The 22,416-nt window shown below is 43.7% G+C and overlaps 1 protein-coding gene across 1 annotated transcript in view; it reads right to left on the bottom strand.

The window, feature by feature from the left end:
* PRRT2 (proline rich transmembrane protein 2) overlaps window positions 1-22,416 on the bottom strand; it is a 60,388-nt gene that overhangs the window by 20,622 nt on the left and 17,350 nt on the right. Inside the window, exon 3 of the mRNA XM_088457448.1 lies at window positions 12,232-12,364. Within this exon, the coding sequence (XP_088313574.1) occupies window positions 12,232-12,364 (133 nt within the window). The remainder of the gene's footprint in view (window positions 1-12,231; window positions 12,365-22,416) is intronic.

Genomic DNA, 22,416 nt, shown 5'->3' with positions numbered 1-22,416 from the left:
CCGGCTAGTACAGACTCTGGCTTCCCCCGCCACGATCCCCAGTTCAGTGCTGGCATCGCGGCGCCAGCAGGGAGAAGGAGCGGCAGCGTGGGCGTCTGTACAGACAGCCCAGCGTTGCTGCTCTAGAGAAAAAACTTATAGTAAAAAATAAATAAATTTAACTAAGTTAAATAAAAAATTAAAAGCTTTAGGGGGCTGCTCCTGCAGCCCACCCCGCAGGGTGACCCGACTCCGGCCGGGCACCATCTAAAACTGAGGTGCCTGTGGCTCGGGGGCGGGGTATAGGGGAGGTTGGACCCAAGTGCATCCTGGGAGCAGCTAAAAGCTTTAACTCCGTGGTGCCCGAGGATCCAGGATCCAGCTATACCCCAAGGTCACCCTGTGGACCCCTATGGACCCTGAAGTAGAAAAATATTTACTAAATTCTTGGTCATGAGATTACAATCGATTTTTCCAAAAATATTACACCCTACCCAGATAGGTTTCCTCAAAAATCGCCACTCGGTGCATAATATTAGAACTCTTATTGCAGCCATGATCAAACCCATCGATAGAATTTTTTCCCATCAGAACTTTGGCTCAGAATTTATCCATATCTTTAACACTATATATCACACACCGAGAGCTGTTCTAACTGTCAATATTATGAATACTGAACCTTTTACACGTTTCCGTGGTACGAGACAGGGCTGACCACTCTCGCCGTTGTTATTTAATTTGGCAATGGACCCCCTCATCAGATCCTTTTTCAATGAAACTAGATGGAAAGGTATTAAATTAGCACAAATGGAGATTAAATGTTCTGCATTTGCAGATGACCTATTGCTATACTTTGCGGACCCACACTTATCAATACCATATTTGATGAGTATATTTGACTCGTTTGAATTGATATCGGGATTTAAAATCAACTGCACAAAAACTGTAGCTTTGGCTTTTTTTCTGGAGGCTAAATTAGGCTGGGGAGACAGATTTCCTTTTAAAATGGGCTACCGATGATTGCATCACATATTTGGGAATTAGGGTACCATTACACCCCACTAAACTATATGATATAAATTTCTCTCCCCTTTATTCGCGGACCATAACGGATTTTGATAGACGGTCACACCTTCCCTTATCTTACCTGGGCAGATGTCATCTGTACAATATGATTTGTTTTCCTAGATTTCTCTATGTTTTACAAATGCTCCCGATAATACCATCCAAATCAGACCTAGTAATCTTAAACAGAGCTCTGACAAAATTTATATGGGCAGGTAAACACCCAAGGGTATCGTTGTTCAAGTTATAGCAAGGACGGGACCTGGGAGGTATTAATCTGCCATGTCTCCGCACCTATGCTTTGGCGGCATACTATAGAGTAGGACTTGATTGGATAGGTGGCTCTGATGTTTATACGAAACGACATATAGAACAGGCCTTTATCCCTGATCGTAACCTGATCTCCTTGTTGCACACCCCTCCACAAGTTTTCCCAGCTTCAATAAAGGAAAACATCCTAATACAGTCCACATGTATGGCGTGGAGATTGACTAGGTCTAGCTTGAAGGTATCAAAATCTAACTCATTATTCTTACCACTGTGGGGTAACCCAAATTTTATTCCGGGCTTGGCCTCGTCAATCTTTGAAGTGTAGCACGCTGCAGGACTATGCTATGTATATCAGTTCCTAAACACGGATTATCTTTCACCTATCTCTTGCTCACAGCTACAAGATAAATTCCCTCTTCTTCCGATACCACTATTTCCCTTCTTACAAGCCGTGAATTATGCTCAAAAAGTATCACAAGGCTTGAAGCTAGATCTACTTTGCTCCCTAGACAGAATGTTATCAGGGCCGATTCTATGGTTACGCATGGTACGCGGCCGCGTAAGGCGCCACATAGTGAAGGGCGCCGCGGGCGCGACCATGCTGATTTCAGTGGCTTACCGCGGTGCAGACTGTGTCTCTGTGACACAGCTGCACCGCGCGTGTAGCGCTGACCGGACGGAGCTCGGTCAGCGCTACACAGTGCCAAACACACAGCCGCTGGTGCCGGCAGCTGTGTGTTTGTTTCAGCAGCTGATGAGAGTCTGTCAGACTCTCATCGGCTGCTGCTGCTCCCACTGCGGGAGCCATTTTCCGGCTCCCGCAGTGGGTAATGGGAGAGACGTCGTCATGACGACGTCTCTCCCATAATGCAAAGCAGCCCTGGAGAATGGTCGGGAGTAGCTGATATCGGCGGCGGGAGCAGGAGCGGGGGGTTCAGGTAAGTGGTTTTTTTATTTTTTTTATTACGTGTGCCTCTACTGGGGGGGCTACAAGGGGGGATTACTACTGGGGGCACTTGAAGGGAGGATTACTACTGGGGGCACTTGAAGGGAGGGATTACTACTGGGGGCACTTGAAGGGAGGATTACTACTGGGGGCACTTGAAGGGGGGATTACTACAGGGGGCACTTGAAGGGGGGATTACTACTGGGGGCACTTGAAGGTGGGATTACTACTGGGGGCACTTGAAGGGGGGATTACTACTGGGGGCACTAGAAGGGGGGATTACTACTGGGGGCACTAGAAGGGGGGATTACTATTGGGGGCACTAGAAGGGGGGATTACTATTGGGGGCACTAGAAGGGGGACTACTACTGGGGGCACTTGAAGGGGGCCTACTACTGGGGGCACTTGAGGGGGGCTACTACTGGGGGCACTTGAAGGGAGGATTACTGCTGGGGGGAGACTACTACTGGGGGCACAACAATGGGGGGACTACTACAAGGGGGGACTACCAGGGGCACTACAAGAGGGGGGATTACTACTAGGGGCACTACAAGGGGGGACCACTACTGGGGGCACTGCATGGGGGGAGGACTACTACTGGGGGTACTGCATAGGGGGACTACTACTGGGGGCACTATATAAGCTTACTAATGGGGGCACAAGGGGCACTGCACAGGGGGGACCACTACCGCGGGCACTGCATAGGGGGAGGGCGCCAAAAAACCTACTCGCTTACCAAAAAATTTGGGCTAGGGCCGGCCCTGGTTATTTAAAACTAAAGACCCCCCCTCTCCACCTCATCCATTTATGCACATTCACGTTCTACTCTAAATTTAGAATCCAGTTTGACGGGATTACTAATATGGTAAATAGATTTCCCAAAACTTTCTATGAAAAGTATTCTAGAGGCCTATACAAAACTCAATAAAATTTTGTCCTCATCTTCCTACACCGAAATGCACCAGAAAATCCTGCACAGAGCATACCTCACCCCAAAATTACAATATATTATTGGAAACGCAGAAAATTCTAACTGTTATAAATGTGGTGCTCCGGAGGCAGATATTATGCATTGCTTTTGACTTTGCCCCCAGGTTCAAGTGTTTTGGAAGTTCCTTCAGAACTATATCGTTAATTGTTTGAAGATTAGATTTGAATTAACTAAAGAATGGTTATTTTGGGGTATTTATTCCAATAGAGGTAGTGACGGTAACCGCGTCTTACTCATTAAACTGGTAGCAGCTGCTAAAAATAGTCATTTTATCACAATGGATCTCGACTGATCCCTTTCCCATAAATTTATTTTACACCAAATTTTCCTTTTTATTTTTTATGGATTGGACAGAAGCTTTTTTACATAAAGAAAAACAGACTAAAACCTTTTTTGAAACATGGCTCCCCTATGTTCATACCGTATCGAATGTATTAAAAGAAGCATTAAGAAAATGTTTTGGTTTGACGGAACGGTATCGGTCGGAGATCCTAAGTTCAGGAATACCTTTTTGATTGATGCGGTTGGCCTTCTTGACCAAATTTTTTATATGGGATTTATGTATGTGTTTTCCATCCCCTTTTCTGCTATATATTTTATTCACATTTGTTTGTATGTTATTGGATATTTTTTTATCAAATATCTGTACCTGACATTGTATTTTGCTCTTTTTTGGCAATCTGTCAATAAAAAATTGTTTGGAAAAAAAAAAGAGCCGCAGAGACGCTGGGGAAACTGATCCTGATGGTGAGATAGTCGCCCAGGTTATAGGCCCGGGGATGGCTAGTGTTAGGGAACCTGGACCTGCGAGTCCACTGAAGAAAATATCGCTGTCTGGAAGACTTTGTGTAACATCGTGCCTGTGAATCTGCCATATCCTGTGTACCTACCTGTGGTGAGAAATAAATCTGCTGATGGATTTTACCCGTTCTATGTGAATATATATATATATTTACGTCCAGGTTAGGATTTGTCATCAAGATGGGGGGGGGGCGGGGGGAGATTTTAGGCGGTGACACTTTAACATCACCACTTCCTATATGCTGAATTCTCATTGTGTCACTGTGTGCCTGTAGACATGTGTACAGTACCACCTCCTATGTGCTGAATTCTCATTGTGTGTCACTGTGTGCCTGTAGACATGTGTACAGTACCACCTCCTATGTGCTGAATTCTCATTGTGTGTCACTATGTGCCTGTAGACATGTGTACAGTACCACCTCCTATGCGCTGAATTCTCATTATGTGTCACTGTGTGCCTGTAGACATGTGTACAGTACCACCTCCTATGTGCTGAATTCTCATTGTGTCACTATGTGCCTGTAGACATGTGTACAGTACCACCTCCTATGTGCTGAATTCTCATTGTGTCACTGTGTGGCTGTAGACATGTGTACAGTACCACCTCCTATGTGCTGAATTCTCATTGTGTGTCACTGTGTGCCTGTAGACATGTGTACAGTACCACCTCCTATGTGCTGAATTCTCATTATGTGTTACTGTGTGCTGCCCTGTAGACATTTGTACAGTACCACCTCCTATGTGCTGAATTCTCATTGTGTCACTGTGTGCCTGTAGACATGTGTACAGTACCACCTCCTATGTGCTGAATTCTCATTATGTGTCACTGTGTGCCTGTAGACATTTGTACAGTACCACCTCCTATGTGCTGAATTCTCATTGTGTCACTGTGTGCCTGTAGACATGTGTACAGTACCATCTCCTATGTGCTGAATTCTCATTATGTGTCACTGTGTGCCTGTAGACATGTGTACAGTACCACCTCCTATGTGCTGAATTCTCATTGTGTCACTATGTGCCTGTAGACATTTGTACAGTACCACCTCCTATGTGCTGAATTCTCATTGTGTCACTGTGTGCCTGTAGACATGTGTACAGTACCATCTCCTATGTGCTGAATTCTCATTATGTGTCACTGTGTGCCTGTAGACATGTGTACAGTACCACCTCCTATGTGCTGAATTCTCATTGTGTCACTATGTGCCTGTAGACATGTGTACAGTACCACCTCCTATGTGCTGAATTCTCATTGTGTCACTGTGTGCCTGTAGACATGTGTACAGTACCACCTCCTATGTGCTGAATTCTCATTATGTGTCACTGTGTGCCTGTAGACATGTGTACAGTACCACCTCCTATGTGCTGAATTGTCATTGTGTCACTGTGTGGCTGTAGACATGTGTACAGTACCACCTCCTATGTGCTGAATTCTCATTGTGTGTCACTGTGTGCCTGTAGACATGTGTACAGTACCACCTCCTATGTGCTGAATTCTCATTATGTGTTACTGTGTGCTGCCCTGTAGACATGTGTACAGTACCACCTCCTATGTGCTGAATTCTCATTGTGTCACTGTGTGCCTGTAGACATGTGTACAGTACCACCTCCTATGTGCTGAATTCTCATTGTGTCACTGTGTGCCTGTAGACATGTGTACAGTACCACCTCCTATGCGCTGAATTCTCATTATGTGTCACTGTGTGCCTGTAGACATGTGTACAGTACCACCTCCTATGTGCTGAATTCTCATTGTGTCACTGTGTGTCTGTAGACATGTGTACAGTACCACCTCCTATGTGCTGAATTCTCATTGTGTCACTGTGTGCCTGTAGACATGTGTACAGTACCACCTCCTATGTGCTGAATTCTCATTGTGTCACTGTGTGCCTGTATACATGTGTACAATACCACCTCCTATGTGCTGACTTCTCGTTATGTGTCACTGTGTGCCTGTAGACATGTGTACAGTACCACCTCCTATGTGCTGAATTCTCATTGTGTCACTATGTGCCTGTAGACATGTGTACAGTACCACCTCCTATGTGCTGAATTCTCATTGTGTCACTGTGTGCCTGTAGACATGTGTACAGTACCACTTCCTATGTGCTGAATTCTCATTATGTGTCACTGTGTGGCTGTAGACATGTGTACAGTACCACCTCCTATGTGCTGAATTCTCATTGTGTCACTGTGTGCCTGTATACATGTATACAGTACCACCTCCTATGTGCTGAATTCTCATTGTGTCACTGTGTGCCTGTATACATGTATACAGTACCACCTCCTATGTGCTGAATTCTCATTGTGTCACTGTGTGCCTGTAGACATGTGGAAGCGGGTGAGTAGGAGAAGGTGGGATGATTTACTGACGAGAGCAGCGGAGGCTGTATAAGCGGATACAGAGACTAATGGGAAGAGTTATTACTGTAGGGCAGAGGCGCTGAGTCCGTCTGTACATCTGTCACACTTCAGTGGCTCCTGTCACCTGCAGTCACCCTCGTGCCTCGCTCTGATGGCTGAGGTGGCACTGAGGGAGCTCTCTCCATCTACCTATCTCTCTACTTATCCATGTCTGTATATTTGTCTATCTCCTATATATCCATCTCATATCAATCATCTATCTATATATCTATCTACACACAGTGGTGCTTGAACGTTTATGAACCCTTCATAATTTTCTATATTTCTGCTGAAAACTACCTCAGATTCTCAAACAAGACCTAAAAGTAGATAAAGAACAAAACAAAAAAATAAACATGCTCCTTTTTTTTTTTTTTTAGGAAAATTATCAAATATCTATCACGTACTGTATCTATGTATCTAATATCTAATCTATCAAATCTCTAATCTATCTCACATCTATCACGTATCTAATCTATCTACTCTCTATCACGCCTCTAATCTATCTACTCTCTATCACGCCTCTAATCTATCTAATCTCTAACTAATCTCTATCACATCTCTAATCTATCTGTCTGTGTCGTATCTGTCTGTCATGTCGTCTTTGGCAATGGTCACTATTCCTCGCCTTTTCAGGACACAATGGCAGACCTTGAACTGACTGTTTAAATGGCTAGCAAAGTGTCCTTTATTATGCTAATGAAAGGCTCTTGCTTGCTTTGGGGGAAGGGACCTGATGCACTGTGTGTTACTCCTGACCGGCTCCACTGGGCATGCGCAGTGCTGTACTATGAGACTCCATACGCCACAGCATACAGTAGCACGACTAGCAGGGCACCACATGGCTTATGAAGCATTGCACATCACTTTCTTGAGCACACAGCACATCATAATGCACTGTCTCTCACTCCCGACCGGCTCCACTGGGAATGCGCCAGAGATCCCATGTGCAGCCCCCGGAGCTGGCAACTGCCACAGTGCCGCAAGTGTGCATCTTAAAACGCACAGTTAGTTTGTAATCCAGAGACCCCAGTTTCACTCAGACCTCACTACTAGTTTCTAAGACATGCATTCACTACAGTATCTAAGTCTGGGACAGTGCCGCAAGTGTCCATACAAATGGACACAGAAATCCATACAGTACTGTACAGTGTATGAGCGCTGCAGCTGGGATAGCGGTGAATGTGCCAACAGTGCCGCAAGTGTGCAGCATAAAATGCACAGTAGTTTCTCTGCAATACTCTACTACTGTATACAGTATTTGATTGGCCCGCCTGTCAGAGTTTACTGTTCTATTGTACTGTATTCTGTAGTGCCTTCATGTAGTTGTAACCAGTGGAGCACTGGCCACCCAGTGGTGAAGCTGTGTATTGCATGCCATGGATGTTAAGTCTCACTGTGCCTTAACGCAACACACCGCACTATTCTCATGCCGTGACTTAGAGACCTTTACGGCGAAGCTATAAGCAACAATGTAACAGAGGCATATGAGATAGATACAGATGCGTCCAAACTATATCATATCTATCTAACATCTATATAATTATCTATATCATATCCATCTCTCTCTCTCTCTGAGGGCTCTATTTATTATCATTATTTTTACTAAAATAAAGTGGAAAAGGGTGTTTTCACACCCTTTTCACATTATTTTAGTATCACCTATAGTTATTACAGGGCAATTGGAGTAGAATTCGTAAAATTCTACTCCAACCCCTAAGTATCACTTATTTTTAGTAATCAGATCGCATTTCCCATAATTGTAATGGGAAATGTGATCTGACCAAAGTTACTAAAAATAAATTGCGAAAAAAATACCTAGGGAGGCCCTGTGATAATAACGCCACCTGGAGGTGTCATTATACAGGGTCTCCCCCAGTTACCAGACTCCTGCTCCGCTCTAACTGGGAGAACAGAGCCGGGAGTCGGTCCCAGTAATCAGCTGTGTGGTCTAAACAGACCGCAAGCTGATTACTGTAAAAAAAAAAATTGTAAACATTTTTTTTTTACTTACCTGACTCCAGGGACCGGTGATCGGGGCTACGGGTGATGTCCTCCATCCAGTCAGCTGGTCTCCCATAGTGCACTGCGGCTCGGTCATCAGGGGATCAGGTCCCAGTGCAGTATGGGATATCACCTGACCGGACGCATGGAGGACATCACCGGAGGCCCGGATCATGCAGGTAAGTGCTATTAAGGGGGGGGGGATCACAGGGGGGTCCGCGATTGCAGAGGGTGGGGCTTAGCGCCGGGGGGGTAGCAGCGGCGGCCAGTCAGCGCATGTGCGGGCACTTTGTCACAGTATTGTTTGTGAAAATACCGTGACTAGAGTGCGGAGGGGATTCACAGGGACAGAGCTTTATCGCAAGCTCTGTCCCTGCAAGTGATTTGTAGTAAATCCCTGTGATATTGCAATGCGAATACAGTCTGTAATATCACACTACAATCCGCATTCAATATGCGGATGGTAGTAAATAGAGCCCTCTGTCATATCTATCTATAGGCGCACATCCACTACGTGACTAGCAAAATACAGTACGATTACGACATCATAATCGTACTGCGGCATCCATTTTCTGGCGTTCTACGCATGCGCAGTAGACTCCGGGCACACTCTAATGCCCGGACTCTACTTCGCATGCGCAGAAAACCAGAAAAATGGCCGGGCAGCCATTTTCCGGTGTTCTGAGCAACGCAGACACCCAACGTGGGACCACGGACAGGTAAGTCTAAAATAAAATGGGTGCAGTGTGTGCGGTGCGGGGCCCTCCTGGACCCGGGGACCCGTGTGCCCTGCACACAGTGCACCCATTATAGATACGCCACTGGACATTTCTATCTCTGTCCCCTCTCTTCTCTCTCTGTCACCTCTCTCCCTCCCTCACCCCTCTCCCCTCTCTCTCACCCCTTAATCTCTCACCCCTCTCTCCTCACCCCCTCCCTCTCTCCCCTCACCCCTCTCTCTCTCTCTCCCTCACTCACCCCTTAATCTCTCACCCCTCTCTCCTCACCCCTCTCTCTCTCCCTCCCTCTCTCCCCTCACTCCTCTCACCCCTCTCTCCCTCTCCCCCCTTAATCTCTCACCCCTCTCCCTCCCTCACCCCTCTCTCCCCCTCTCCCCTCACCCCCCCTCTCTCTCTCTCCCCTCACCCCTCTCTCTCCCCTCTTACCCCCCTCTCCTCACCCCTCTCTATCTATGGGTATAGCAGCCTAAAGCTAAGTCTCCCGGGGGTGCCTAACCCTAACTTCCCCCGGGGGTGCCTAACCCTAACCCCCCCTTCCCCTAGCCTAAACCTAAGCCTCCCAGGGGGGTGCCTAACCCTAAGCCCCCCGGGAGCCCTAAAACCTAACCCTCCCCCCTTCCGTGGCTGTCCTCGCCCGGCACCCTGCTTACCTTCGTTTGGTATGCTGGGCGTCAGGCTCCCGGCGTAGGTCTAATGACAGGCAACAGGATTTCGACGCCTGTCATTAGCACCTTGCCGGGATTAGACAGTCGGGAATACCTCCCCTATCTATCTCATATCTATCTCATATCTATCTATCTAATATCTATCTCTCTATCTATCTCATTTCTATCTAATATCTGTCATATTTATCTATCTCATCTATCTAGCTCTGTCATATCTCATATCTATATATGTCATATCCATCTATCTCGTATCTATCCATCCATCTATCTCATATCCATCTCTTATCTATCTATCCATCTCTTATCTATCTATCTATCTCTTATCTATCTATCCATCTCTAATCTATCTATCCATCTCTTATCTATCTATCCATCTCTTATCTATCGATCTATCCATCTCTTATCTATCGATCTATCCATCTCTTATCTATCGATCTATCCATCTCTTATCTGTCGATCTATCCATCTCTTATCTGTCGATCTATCCATCTCTTATCTGTCGATCTATCCATCTCTTATCTGTCGATCTATCCATCTCTTATCTGTCGATCTATCCATCTCTTGTCGATCTATCCATCTCTTGTCGATCTATCCATCTCTTGTCGATCTATCCATCTCTTGTCGATCTATCCATCTCTTGTCGATCTATCCATCTCTTGTCGATCTATCCATCTCTTGTCGATCTATCCATCTATCTATCTCACAAGTGTTCCGCAGCGCCTTACACAGCACATAAACAAATAAGTGAACAAGAAACCAGTGACTTACAGTACATTACAGTGCAGGACAAGGACAAGGTTTATATACATTGCTGCATTAGCGATCACAACACTCAATATAAGCAGCAGGGAGTCAGCAGTCAAGTGTTAGGTGCCCTTGTGGGGAGTAAGGAGTAGATAAAAGTATAAGGAGAAGCACATGAGGGAGGTGGGCCCTGCTCATGAGAGCTAACATTCTAAAGGGGAGGGGCAGACAAATAGGCTTGCTACAGATAGGGTAGACATGTAGACAGGGAGGAAAGAGCAAGAAGTGGCTTAGGGTGAGAGCTAGAAGGCTTTGATGAAGCAGTGGGTCTTGAGAGCCCGTTTGAGTGATTGTATAGAGTTGGAGAGTCTGATGGGGAGAGAGAGAGAATTCCAGAGGTGAGGAGCAGCGCAGGCAAAATCTTGGAGGAAGGAGTGTGAGGAAGTAATCAGTTGGCAGGAGAGATGTCTATCTGTCTCATATCTATCTAGGGCCGCCTCCAGGGGGAGCCGCGCCCTGTGCAGGACAGGACACAGGCGCCAGTTAACTGCACGTGTAATTACCATAGGCCATGCCCTCTAAATGCCATTATTTGGTGGTGTTCCCCTATGGCACACCTCCCATTAAAGTTAGACTGGGGGTGAACCCAGCACTATGTCAGTAGCTGGACTGCCCTCAGTCCTCTTCCTGCTCTAAATGGATGCTGTGCACAGCATCCACTCCTCTTCTCCGGGGCCAGCAGCGCTGTGCCCAATCTCCGGACCGCCCACTGGACACTTCGCCCCTCGGGTGGAACAGCGGGGCAGAGCCCGAAAAACATGACTGTCCCACTGAAGTCAGGAATGGTTGTGAGGGGTGCGCCCTCTATGGGTTGGTGCCCCTGTTCGAATGCACCGGTTGAACGTGCCTCGAGCCGGTCCTGTATCTCATATCTATCTGTCTCTCATATCTATCTATGTCTCATATCTATATCTCATATCTATCTATCTATGTCTCATATCTACCTATCTCTCATATCTATCTACCTATCTCTCATATCTATCTATTTCATATCTATCTCTCTCTTTCTCATATCTATCTATCTATCTCATATCTATTTTAAATCTGTCTTTTATCTATCTCATATCTATGTATCTGTCTATCACATATCTATCTATCACCTATCTATCTCTCTAATATCTATGTATCTGTCTATCTCATATATATCTAACATTTATCCATCTCATATCTGTCTATCTCCTATCTACCTCTCATCTATTTCATATCTATTTATGTATCTGTCCTATCTTTATGCATCTATCTCGCCTACCTCATATCTATATCTCATATCTATCTGATATCTAATAACTATCTCGGTTATACTGTATAATATAGCCAGTGTTTACTGATGAAATAGTTTTCATTTCTACATTATCTGAGTTTATTGATGCACCTCCTCCTCCTCCCGAGGGAGCTTTTACTTCCATCCTTACATGATGTGTACTGCTGTAGAGTACGTGTGTGTATGTGTGTGTGTATGTGTGTGTGTGCGTGTGCGTGTAATGTGTTACTATAAATCTGCAGTAAGGGAGAATTGTTGCAGAGCCTTATTATAACACTTCTCGGGTTACGTTTTCTGTCACTTACTTCCAAAATTGAGGACACAGGACACAGTGATGATCAGGATTCCACCCACCAGGGCCACGATGCTTAGGAGCTTGGCCACACGCCCCAGTCTGAGCGCCCCATCCACATCACCCTGCTGAAGGCTGTTACGGGACTAAGGAAATAAAGAGAGCGAAAGGTTGCAGACGGCATTGTGGGAGAAATGCGGTGACATGTACGGGCTATGCCTGTGTCCTCTCCCAGCTATATCTCCTCTATTACATGTCCTCTGTCATCTCTACACTTATACACTCTCCATCACCCCTTCATTTATCATCCTCTGTCATCTCTACACTTATACACTCTCCTTCACCCCTTCATTTATCATCCTGTCATCTCTACACTTATACACTCTCCATCATCCTTCACCCCTTCATTTATCATCCTGTCATCTCTACACTTATACACTCTCCATCATCCATCACCCCTTCATTTATCATCCTGTCATCTCTACACTTATACACTCTCCATCATCCCTTCATTTATCATCCTCTGTCATCTATACAGTTATACACTCTCCATCATCCATCACACTCTGTCATCCCTACACTTATACACTCTCCATCATCCTTCACCCCTTCATTTATCATCCTGTCATCTCTACACTTATACACTCTCCATCATCCATCACCCCTTAATTTATCATCCTGTCATCTCTACACTTATACACTCTCCATCACCCCTTCATTTATCATCCTCTGTGATCTCTACACTTATACACTCTCCATCACCCCTTCATTTATCATCCCGTCATCTCTACACTTATACACTTTCCATCATCCTTCACCCCTTCATTTATCATCCTGTCATCTCTACACTTATACACTCTCCATCACCCCTTCATTTATCATCCTCTGTCATCTCTACACTTATACACTCTCCTTCACCCCTTCATTTATCATCCTGTCATCTCTACACTTATACACTTTCCATCATCCTTCACCCCTTCATTTATCATCCTGTCATCTCTACACTTATACACTCTCCATCATCCATCACCCCTTCATTTATCATCCTGTCATCTCTACACTTATACACTCTCCATCATCCCTTCATTTATCATCCTCTGTCATCTATACAGTTATACACTCTCCATCATCCATCACCCCTTAATTTATCATCCTGTCATCTCTACACTTATACACTCTCCATCATCCATCACCCCTTAATTTATCATCCTGTCATCTCTACACTTATACACTCTCCATCACCCCTTCATTTATCATCCTCTGTGATCTCTACACTTATACACTCTCCATCACCCCTTCATTTATCATCCCGTCATCTCTACACTTATACACTCTCCATCACCCCTTCATTTATCATCCTCTGTCATCTCTACACTTATACACTCTCCATCACCCCTTCATTTATCATCCTCTGTCATCTCTACACTTATACACTCTCCATCACCACTTCATTTACCATCCTCTGTCATCTCTACACTTATACACTCTCCATCATCCATCACCCCTTCATTTATCATCCTCTGTCATCTCTTCACTTACACACTCTCCATCACCCCTTCATTTATCATCCTGTCATCTCTACACTTATACACTCTCCATCATCCCTTCATTTATCATCCTCTGTCATCTATACACTTATACACTCTCCATCATCCCTTCATGTATCATCCTCTGTCATCTATACACTTATACACTCTCCATCATCCCTTCATTTATCATCCACTGTCATCTCTACACTAATACACTCTCCATCATCCCTTCATTTATCATCCTCTGTCATCTCTACACTTATACACTCTCCAACACCCCTTCATTTATCATCCTCTGTCATCTATACACTTATACACTCTCCATCATCCATTACCCCTTCATTTACCATCCTGTCATCTCTACACTTATACACTCTCCATCATCCATCACCCCTTCATTTATCATCCTCTGTGATCTCTACACTTATACACTCTCCATCATCCCTTCATTTATCATCCTGTCATCTCTACACTTATACACTCTCCATCACCCCTTCATTTATCATCCTCTGTCATCTATATACACTTATACACTCTCCATCCTCCCTTCATTTATCATCCTCTGTCATCTATACACTTATACACTCTCCATCATCCCTTCATTTATCATCCTGTCATCTCTACACTTATACACTCTCCATCATTCCTTCATTTATCATCCTCTGTCATCTATACACTTATACACTCTCCATCATCCATCACCCCTTCATTTATCATCCTCTGTCATCTATACACTTATACACTCTCCATCATCCCTTCATTTATCATCCTGTCATCTCTACACTTATACACTCTCCATCATCCCTTCATTTATCATCCTGTCATCTCTACACTTATACACTCTCCATCATCCCTTCATTTATCATCCTCTGTCATCTCTACACTTATACACTCTCCATCATCCATCACCCCTTAATTTATCATCCTGTCATCTATACACTTATACACTCTCCATCATCCCTTCATTTATCATCCTCTGTCATCTATACACTTATACACTCTCCATCATCCCTTCATTTATCATCCACTGTCATCTCTACACTAATACACTCTCCATCATCCCTTCATTTATCATCCTCTGTCATCTCTACACTTATACACTCTCCAACACCCCTTCATTTATCATCCTCTGTCATCTCTACACTTATCCAGTCTCCATCATCCATCACCCCTTCATTTATCATCCTCTGGGATCTCTACACTAATACACTCTCCATCACCCCTTCATTTATCATCCTGTCATCTCTACACTTATACACTCTCCATCATCCCTTCATTTATCATCCTCTGTCATCTATACACTTATACACTCTCCATCATCCATTACCCCTTCATTTACCATCCTGTCATCTCTACACTTATACACTCTCCATCATCCATCACCCCTTCATTTATCATCCTCTGTGATCTCTACACTTATACACTCTCCATCACCCCTTCATTTATCATCCTCTGTCATCTATATACACTTATACACTCTCCATCCTCCCTTCATTTATCATCCTCTGTCATCTATACACTTATACACTCTCCATCATCCCTTCATTTATCATCCTGTCATCTCTACACTTATACACTCTCCATCATCCCTTCATTTATCCTCCTCTGTCATCTATACACTTATACACTCTCCATCATCCATCACCCCTTCATTTATCATCCTCTGTCATCTCTACACTTATACACTCTCCACCATCCCTTCATTTATCATCCTCTGTCATCTATACACTTATACACTCTCCATCATCCATCACCCCTTCATTTATCATCCTCTGTCATCTCTACACTTATACACTCTCCATCATCCATCACCCCTTCATTTATCATCCTCTGTCATCTCTACACTTATACACTCTCCATCACCCCTTCATTTATCATCCCGTCATCTCTACACTTATACACTCTCCATCATCCCTTCATTTATCATCCTCTGTCATCTATACACTTATACACTCTCCATCATCCCTTCATTTATCATCCACTGTCATCTCTACACTAATACACTCTCCATCATCCCTTCATTTATCATCCTCTGTCATCTCTACACTTATACACTCTCCAACACCCCTTCATTTATCATCCTCTGTCATCTCTACACTTATCCACTCTCCATCATCCATCACCCCTTCATTTATCATCCTCTGTCATCTCTACACTTATACACTCTCCACCATCCCTTCATTTATCATCCTCTGTCATCTATACACTTATACACTCTCCATCATCCCTTCATTTATCATCCTCTGTCATCTCTACACTTATACACTCTCCATCATCCATCACCCCTTCATTTATCATCCCGTCATCTCTACACTTATCCACTCTCCATCATCCATCACCCCTTCATTTATCATCCTCTGGGATCTCTACACTAATACACTCTCCATCACCCCTTCATTTATCATCCTGTCATCTCTACACTTATACACTCTCCATCATCCATCACCCCTTCATTTATCATCTCTACACTTATACCCTCTCCATCATCCTTCACTTATCATCCTCTGTCATCTCTACACTTATACACTCTCCATCACCCCTTCATTTATCATCCCCTGTCATCTCTACACTTATACACTCTCCATCATCCCTTCATTTATCATCCTCTGTCATCTCTACACTTATACACTCTCCATCACCCCTTCATTTATCATCCTCTGTCATCTCTACACTTATACACTCTCCATCATCCCTTCATTTATCATCCTCTGTCATCTCTACACTTATACACTCTCCATCACCCCTTCATTTATCATCCTGTCATCTCTACACTTATACACTCTCCATCATCCCTTCATTTATCATCTCTACACTTATACCCTCTCCATCATCCTTCACTTATCATCCTCTGTCATCTCTACACTTATACACTCTCCATCACCCCTTCACTTATCATCCTCTGTCATCTCTACACTTATACACTCTCCATCACCCCTTCACTTATCATCCTCTGTCATCTCTACACTTATACACTCTCCATCACCCCTTCATTTATCATCCCCTGTCATCTCTACACTAATACGCTCTCCGTCATCCCTTCATTTATCATCCTCTGTCATCTCTACACATATACACTCTCCATCATCCATCATCCCTTCATTTATCATCCTCTGTCATCTCTACACTTATACACTCTCCATCATCCATCACCCCTTCATTTATCATCCCGTCATCTCTACACTTATATACTCTCCATCATCCATCACCCTCTGTCATCTCCACACTTATACACTCTCCAACACCCCTTCATTTATCATCCTCTGTCATCTATACACTTATACACTCTCCATCATCCATCACCCCTTCATTTATCATCCTCTGTCATCTCTACACTTATACCCTCTACATCACCCCTTCATTTATAATCCTCTGTCATCTCTACACTTATACACTCTCCATCACCCCTTCATTTATCATCCTCTGTCATCTCTACACTAATACGCTCTCCATCATCCCTTCATTTATCATCCTGTCATCTCTACACTTATACACTCTCCATCATCCATCACCCCTTCATTTATCATCCTGTCATCTCTACACTTATACACTCTCCATCATCCATCACCCCTTCATTTATCATCTCTACACTTATACCCTCTCCATCATCCTTCACTTATCATCCTCTGTCATCTCTACACTTATACACTCTCCATCACCCCTTCACTTATCATCCCCTGTCATCTCTACACTTATACACTCTCCATCACCCCTTCACTTATCATCCTCTGTCATCTCTACACTTATACACTCTCCATCATCCCTTCATTTATCATCCTCTGTCATCTCTACACTTATACACTCTCCATCATCCCTTCATTTATCATCCTCTGTCATCTCTACACTTATACACTCTCCATCATCCTTCACCCCTTCATTTATCATCCTCTGTCATCTCTACACTTATACACTCTCCATCACCCCTTCATTTATCATGCCCTGTCATCTCTACACTTATACACTCTCCATCATCCCTTCATTTATCATCCTGTCATCTATACACTTATACACTCTCCATCACCCCTTCATTTATCATCCTCTGTCATCTCTACACTTATACACTCTCCATCACCCCTTCATTTATCATCCTGTCATCTCTACACTTATACACTCTCCATCATCCATCACCCCTTCATTTATCATCCTGTCATCTCTACACTTATACACTCTCCATCATCCATCACCCCTTCATTTATCATCTCTACACTTATACCCTCTCCATCATCCTTCACTTATCATCCTCTGTCATCTCTACACTTATACACTCTCCATCACCCCTTCATTTATCATCCTCTGTCATCTCTACACATATACACTCTCCATCATCCATCATCCCTTCATTTATCATCCTCTGTCATCTCTACACTTATACACTCTCCATCATCCATCACCCCTTCATTTATCATCCCGTCATCTCTACACTTATACACTCTCCATCATCCATCACCCTCTGTCATCTCCACACTTATACACTCTCCAACACCCCTTCATTTATCATCCTCTGTCATCTATACACTTATACACTCTCCATCATCCATCACCCCTTCATTTATCATCCTCTGTCATCTCTACACTTATACACTCTCCATCACCCCTTCATTTATCATGCCCTGTCATCTATACACTTATACACTCTCCATCACCCCTTCATTTATCATCCTCTGTCATCTCTACACTTATACACTCTCCATCACCCCTTCATTTATCATCCCCTGTCATCTCTACACTTATACACTCTCCATCATCCCTTCATTTATCATCCTCTGTCATCTCTACACTTATACACTCTCCATCACCCCTTCATTTATCATCCTCTGTCATCTCTACACTTATACACTCTCCATCATCCCTTCATTTATCATCCTGTCATCTCTACACTTATACACTCTCCATCATCCCTTCATTTATCATCTCTACACTTATACCCTCTCCATCATCCTTCACTTATCATCCTCTGTCATCTCTACACTTATACACTCTCCATCACCCCTTCACTTATCATCCTCTGTCATCTCTACACTTATACACTCTCCATCACCCCTTCACTTATCATCCTCTGTCATCTCTACACTTATACACTCTCCATCACCCCTTCATTTATCATCCCCTGTCATCTCTACACTAATACGCTCTCCGTCATCCCTTCATTTATCATCCTCTGTCATCTCTACACATATACACTCTCCATCATCCATCATCCCTTCATTTATCATCCTCTGTCATCTCTACACTTATACACTCTCCATCATCCATCACCCCTTCATTTATCATCCCGTCATCTCTACACTTATACACTCTCCATCATCCATCACCCTCTGTCATCTCCACACTTATACACTCTCCAACACCCCTTCATTTATCATCCTCTGTCATCTATACACTTATACACTCTCCATCATCCATCACCCCTTCATTTATCATCCTCTGTCATCTCTACACTTATACCCTCTACATCACCCCTTCATTTATAATCCTCTGTCATCTCTACACTTATACACTCTCCATCACCCCTTCATTTATCATCCTCTGTCATCTCTACACTAATACGCTCTCCATCATCCCTTCATTTATCATCCTCTGTCATCTCTACACTAATACGCTCTCCATCATCCCTTCATTTATCATCCTCTGTCATCCCTAACTCACGCCTCCTCCATTATCCCTTCTTCCTCCATCATGTGTCCCTCACATGCACCCGCCGTCATACTTCCCCCACATGTCCACCATTATACCTCCCTACTCTCTCAATCTCCCTATTTTCTTACTGTAAAGTTGATTTCTCTCTGTATCCCCACCTTATTACATATTCCTGTTCTTCAGTCAATCATTCAATATAATTTCCTATGAATCTATCAGGACCTCTTTATATTCTCTGTTTAATCCACTTCCCACTCTCCTTATATATGTGCACTCACTCTATCCCCTGTACATGTCCCGACGCTCACTTTCACCTTCTTTCAAATTGTTTCCACTTTCACAACATCTGCCTTCACCACACAAAGATTCCTTCATATCCAACAGCCTCTTATGGAGCGTACACACGGTCAGATTTGTCAGACTTGTCAGATTTGTCAGATGAACGACTGAACGACTAAACGATTTGAACGATTTGACCAAAGTTTTGAACGATTTGAACGATTGAACGATTTTTGACTGCATTAAAATGAATGGAATCGTCCAAGTCTGACTGCAAACCCATCAGATGTCAGATATCGTTATCTGACAAACGGGAACGCGCATCGTTGATCGTCCATCGTTCAGGCATGTCAGATATGAACGATTTTCCTTCAGATATGAACGACTGAACGATTTTTAAATCGTTATCGTCCATATCTGAAGAAAAAATCTGATCGTGTGTATGCACCATTATAGTCTTAAACCTCTACACATCTCCACTTCTTCTCAAACCATCTTTCTATATCTCCACCTCACTATCTTACAGTCATCTCAAAGCATCTCTCTATATCTCCACCTCACTCTATATTACCATCATCTCAACCATCTTTCTATATCCCACCTAACTCAATATTACCATTATCTCAAAGCATCTCTCTATGGCCCTCATTCAGAGTTTATCGCAAGAATGAGGGCGGGCACTTCTTGTTTTAAAGTGCTGCCTCCAGGTCGCAAGCTAAGCTGTGGGTTACCACCCACAGCTTAGCTTGCGATCAGGGTGATGGTCGCGATGGTCATCACCATCACGAACATCGGGGCTTACGACCAGACCCTAAGGTTGGGTCTGGGCTCTTGTAAGCCCCAGGGAACTTCCTGCTCTGTTTGAGCAGGAAGTTCCCCACTGACATCATCAATGTTGTCAGTGGGGCCGCCCCAAATTGCAAGCATTCCGACTGGAACGCCTCCGTTTGACCAGGCACGCCCCCGGCCCGCCCAGCAAATGGGGCGAGCTGTCACTCAACATCGACAGCTCGCCCCGTCTGCTACGAGACCCCTAGCGACGGAGCGCCCGTCGCTAGCCGGGTCTCGCGCATGCACACGACAGAGCCGGCTCCGTTCTGTGCATGCACTGTGGGGACCATCGACCCAGTTGCGAGCGCGTGGGCGCTTGCGACCGGGTCTGAATGAGACCCTATATCTCCACCTCACTCTAGATTACTGTTCTCAAACCATCTCTCTAAATCCTCACCTCTCTATATTACAATCATCTTAAACCATCTCTCTATATCCCACCTAACTCAATATTACCATCATCTCAAACCATCTCTCTATATCCACCTAACTCTATATTACCATCATCTTAAACCATCTCTATATCCCCACCTAACTATATATTACCATCATCTTAAACCATCTCTCTATATCCCCACGTAACTCTATTACCATCACCTCAAACCAGCGCTCTATATCCCCACCTCACTCTATATTACTGTTATCTCAAACCAGCTCTCTATATCCCCACCTAACTCTATATAACCATCATTTGAAACCATCTCTATAACCCCACCTCAATCTATATTACCGTCATCTCAAACCATCTCTCTATATCCCCAACTCACATATTACTTCCTACACTAAACATCTCTCTATAGTCCCACATCACTCTATATTACTGTTGTCTCAAACCATATCTCTGTATACCCACCTAACTGTATATTACCATCATCTCAAACAACTCTCTATTGGCTGTATTCAATGTGAGCCGAAACGTAATTTTTGCCTATTTGAATTATCCCCATATTCAATTATATTGACTTTTCGCCGGTGCGAAAAGTCAGTGAAAAAAAACGGGGATAAGTTTTCACCAGCTTTTTGCTGGTGAAAAAAAGTGCAGAATTGGGGTTTAGGGGTGCAGGCTATTTTTTGTGTCATTTAAAAAAAAAAAAACGTCAAAAAAAGTTTAAAAATAATTGGGACACCACAAAAAAATTAAGTTTCATTTTGGGGTTTTAAAAAAAAAATAAAAAAATAGGGGAACAAAGTGCCAAACTTGCAGGGACAAGCGGCAGGTGCATTTTTGCAGAATTTTAAAAATAACTTTAGGGACTTAAAAAAATGCTTACCCCCATTTTCATGTACCCCAAATTTGATAGAATTTTTTTTTGGAAGGGGGGGGGGGAAATAACTATTCCTAAGTGCTATTCTTTACCACTTCTTCATAGCCGCAAAAATGTACCTGCCGCTGCTATTACAAACCCCGACTTCCTTCAGCAGGCAAAAATGGGGGTACCCATAGTGATGCCTCATATCTGGACATCTTTAGGGGGGTCCCAGGCATCTTTCCCGAAAATTACCATTTTTTTTCGTAGATGGTGCGAAAAGTCATTTTAAAAAAACAGGAAAAATGTTTCAATTACCTTTAGCAGGTGAAAAAAAATTGCAGATTTGGGGTTTAGGGGTGCAGGCTTATATAAAAATATACTGCACCCTTGGGAATGCCCCCTTAAAATGAAATGTGCAAAAAAATAAAAAAAATCGAGACACCCAAAAAAATAAGTTTTTTGGGGGGTGTGAAAAAAAAAAACCTTCTAAAATAGACAAATTAAATCAACAGGGGTTCCCTTATATGCGGCAGGTGTTTTCTTTAAAAAAATTAGTTTAGAGACTTAAAAATATGCTAGTACCCATTTTCATGTAACCCAAATTTGATGGGACCACTTTTAAAGAAAAAAAAAAAAAAAAGCTAAGTGCTTTTTTGCATCTCTTCTGCAATGTTG

This window comes from Taudactylus pleione, unplaced genomic scaffold (genome assembly GCF_031769625.1).
Source record: "Taudactylus pleione unplaced genomic scaffold, aTauple2 ptg000762l, whole genome shotgun sequence".
Taxonomy (NCBI): Eukaryota; Metazoa; Chordata; class Amphibia; order Anura; family Myobatrachidae; genus Taudactylus; species Taudactylus pleione.
Note: the sequence above shows the minus strand (reverse complement) of the source record. Positions and strands in the feature narration are given on the sequence as shown.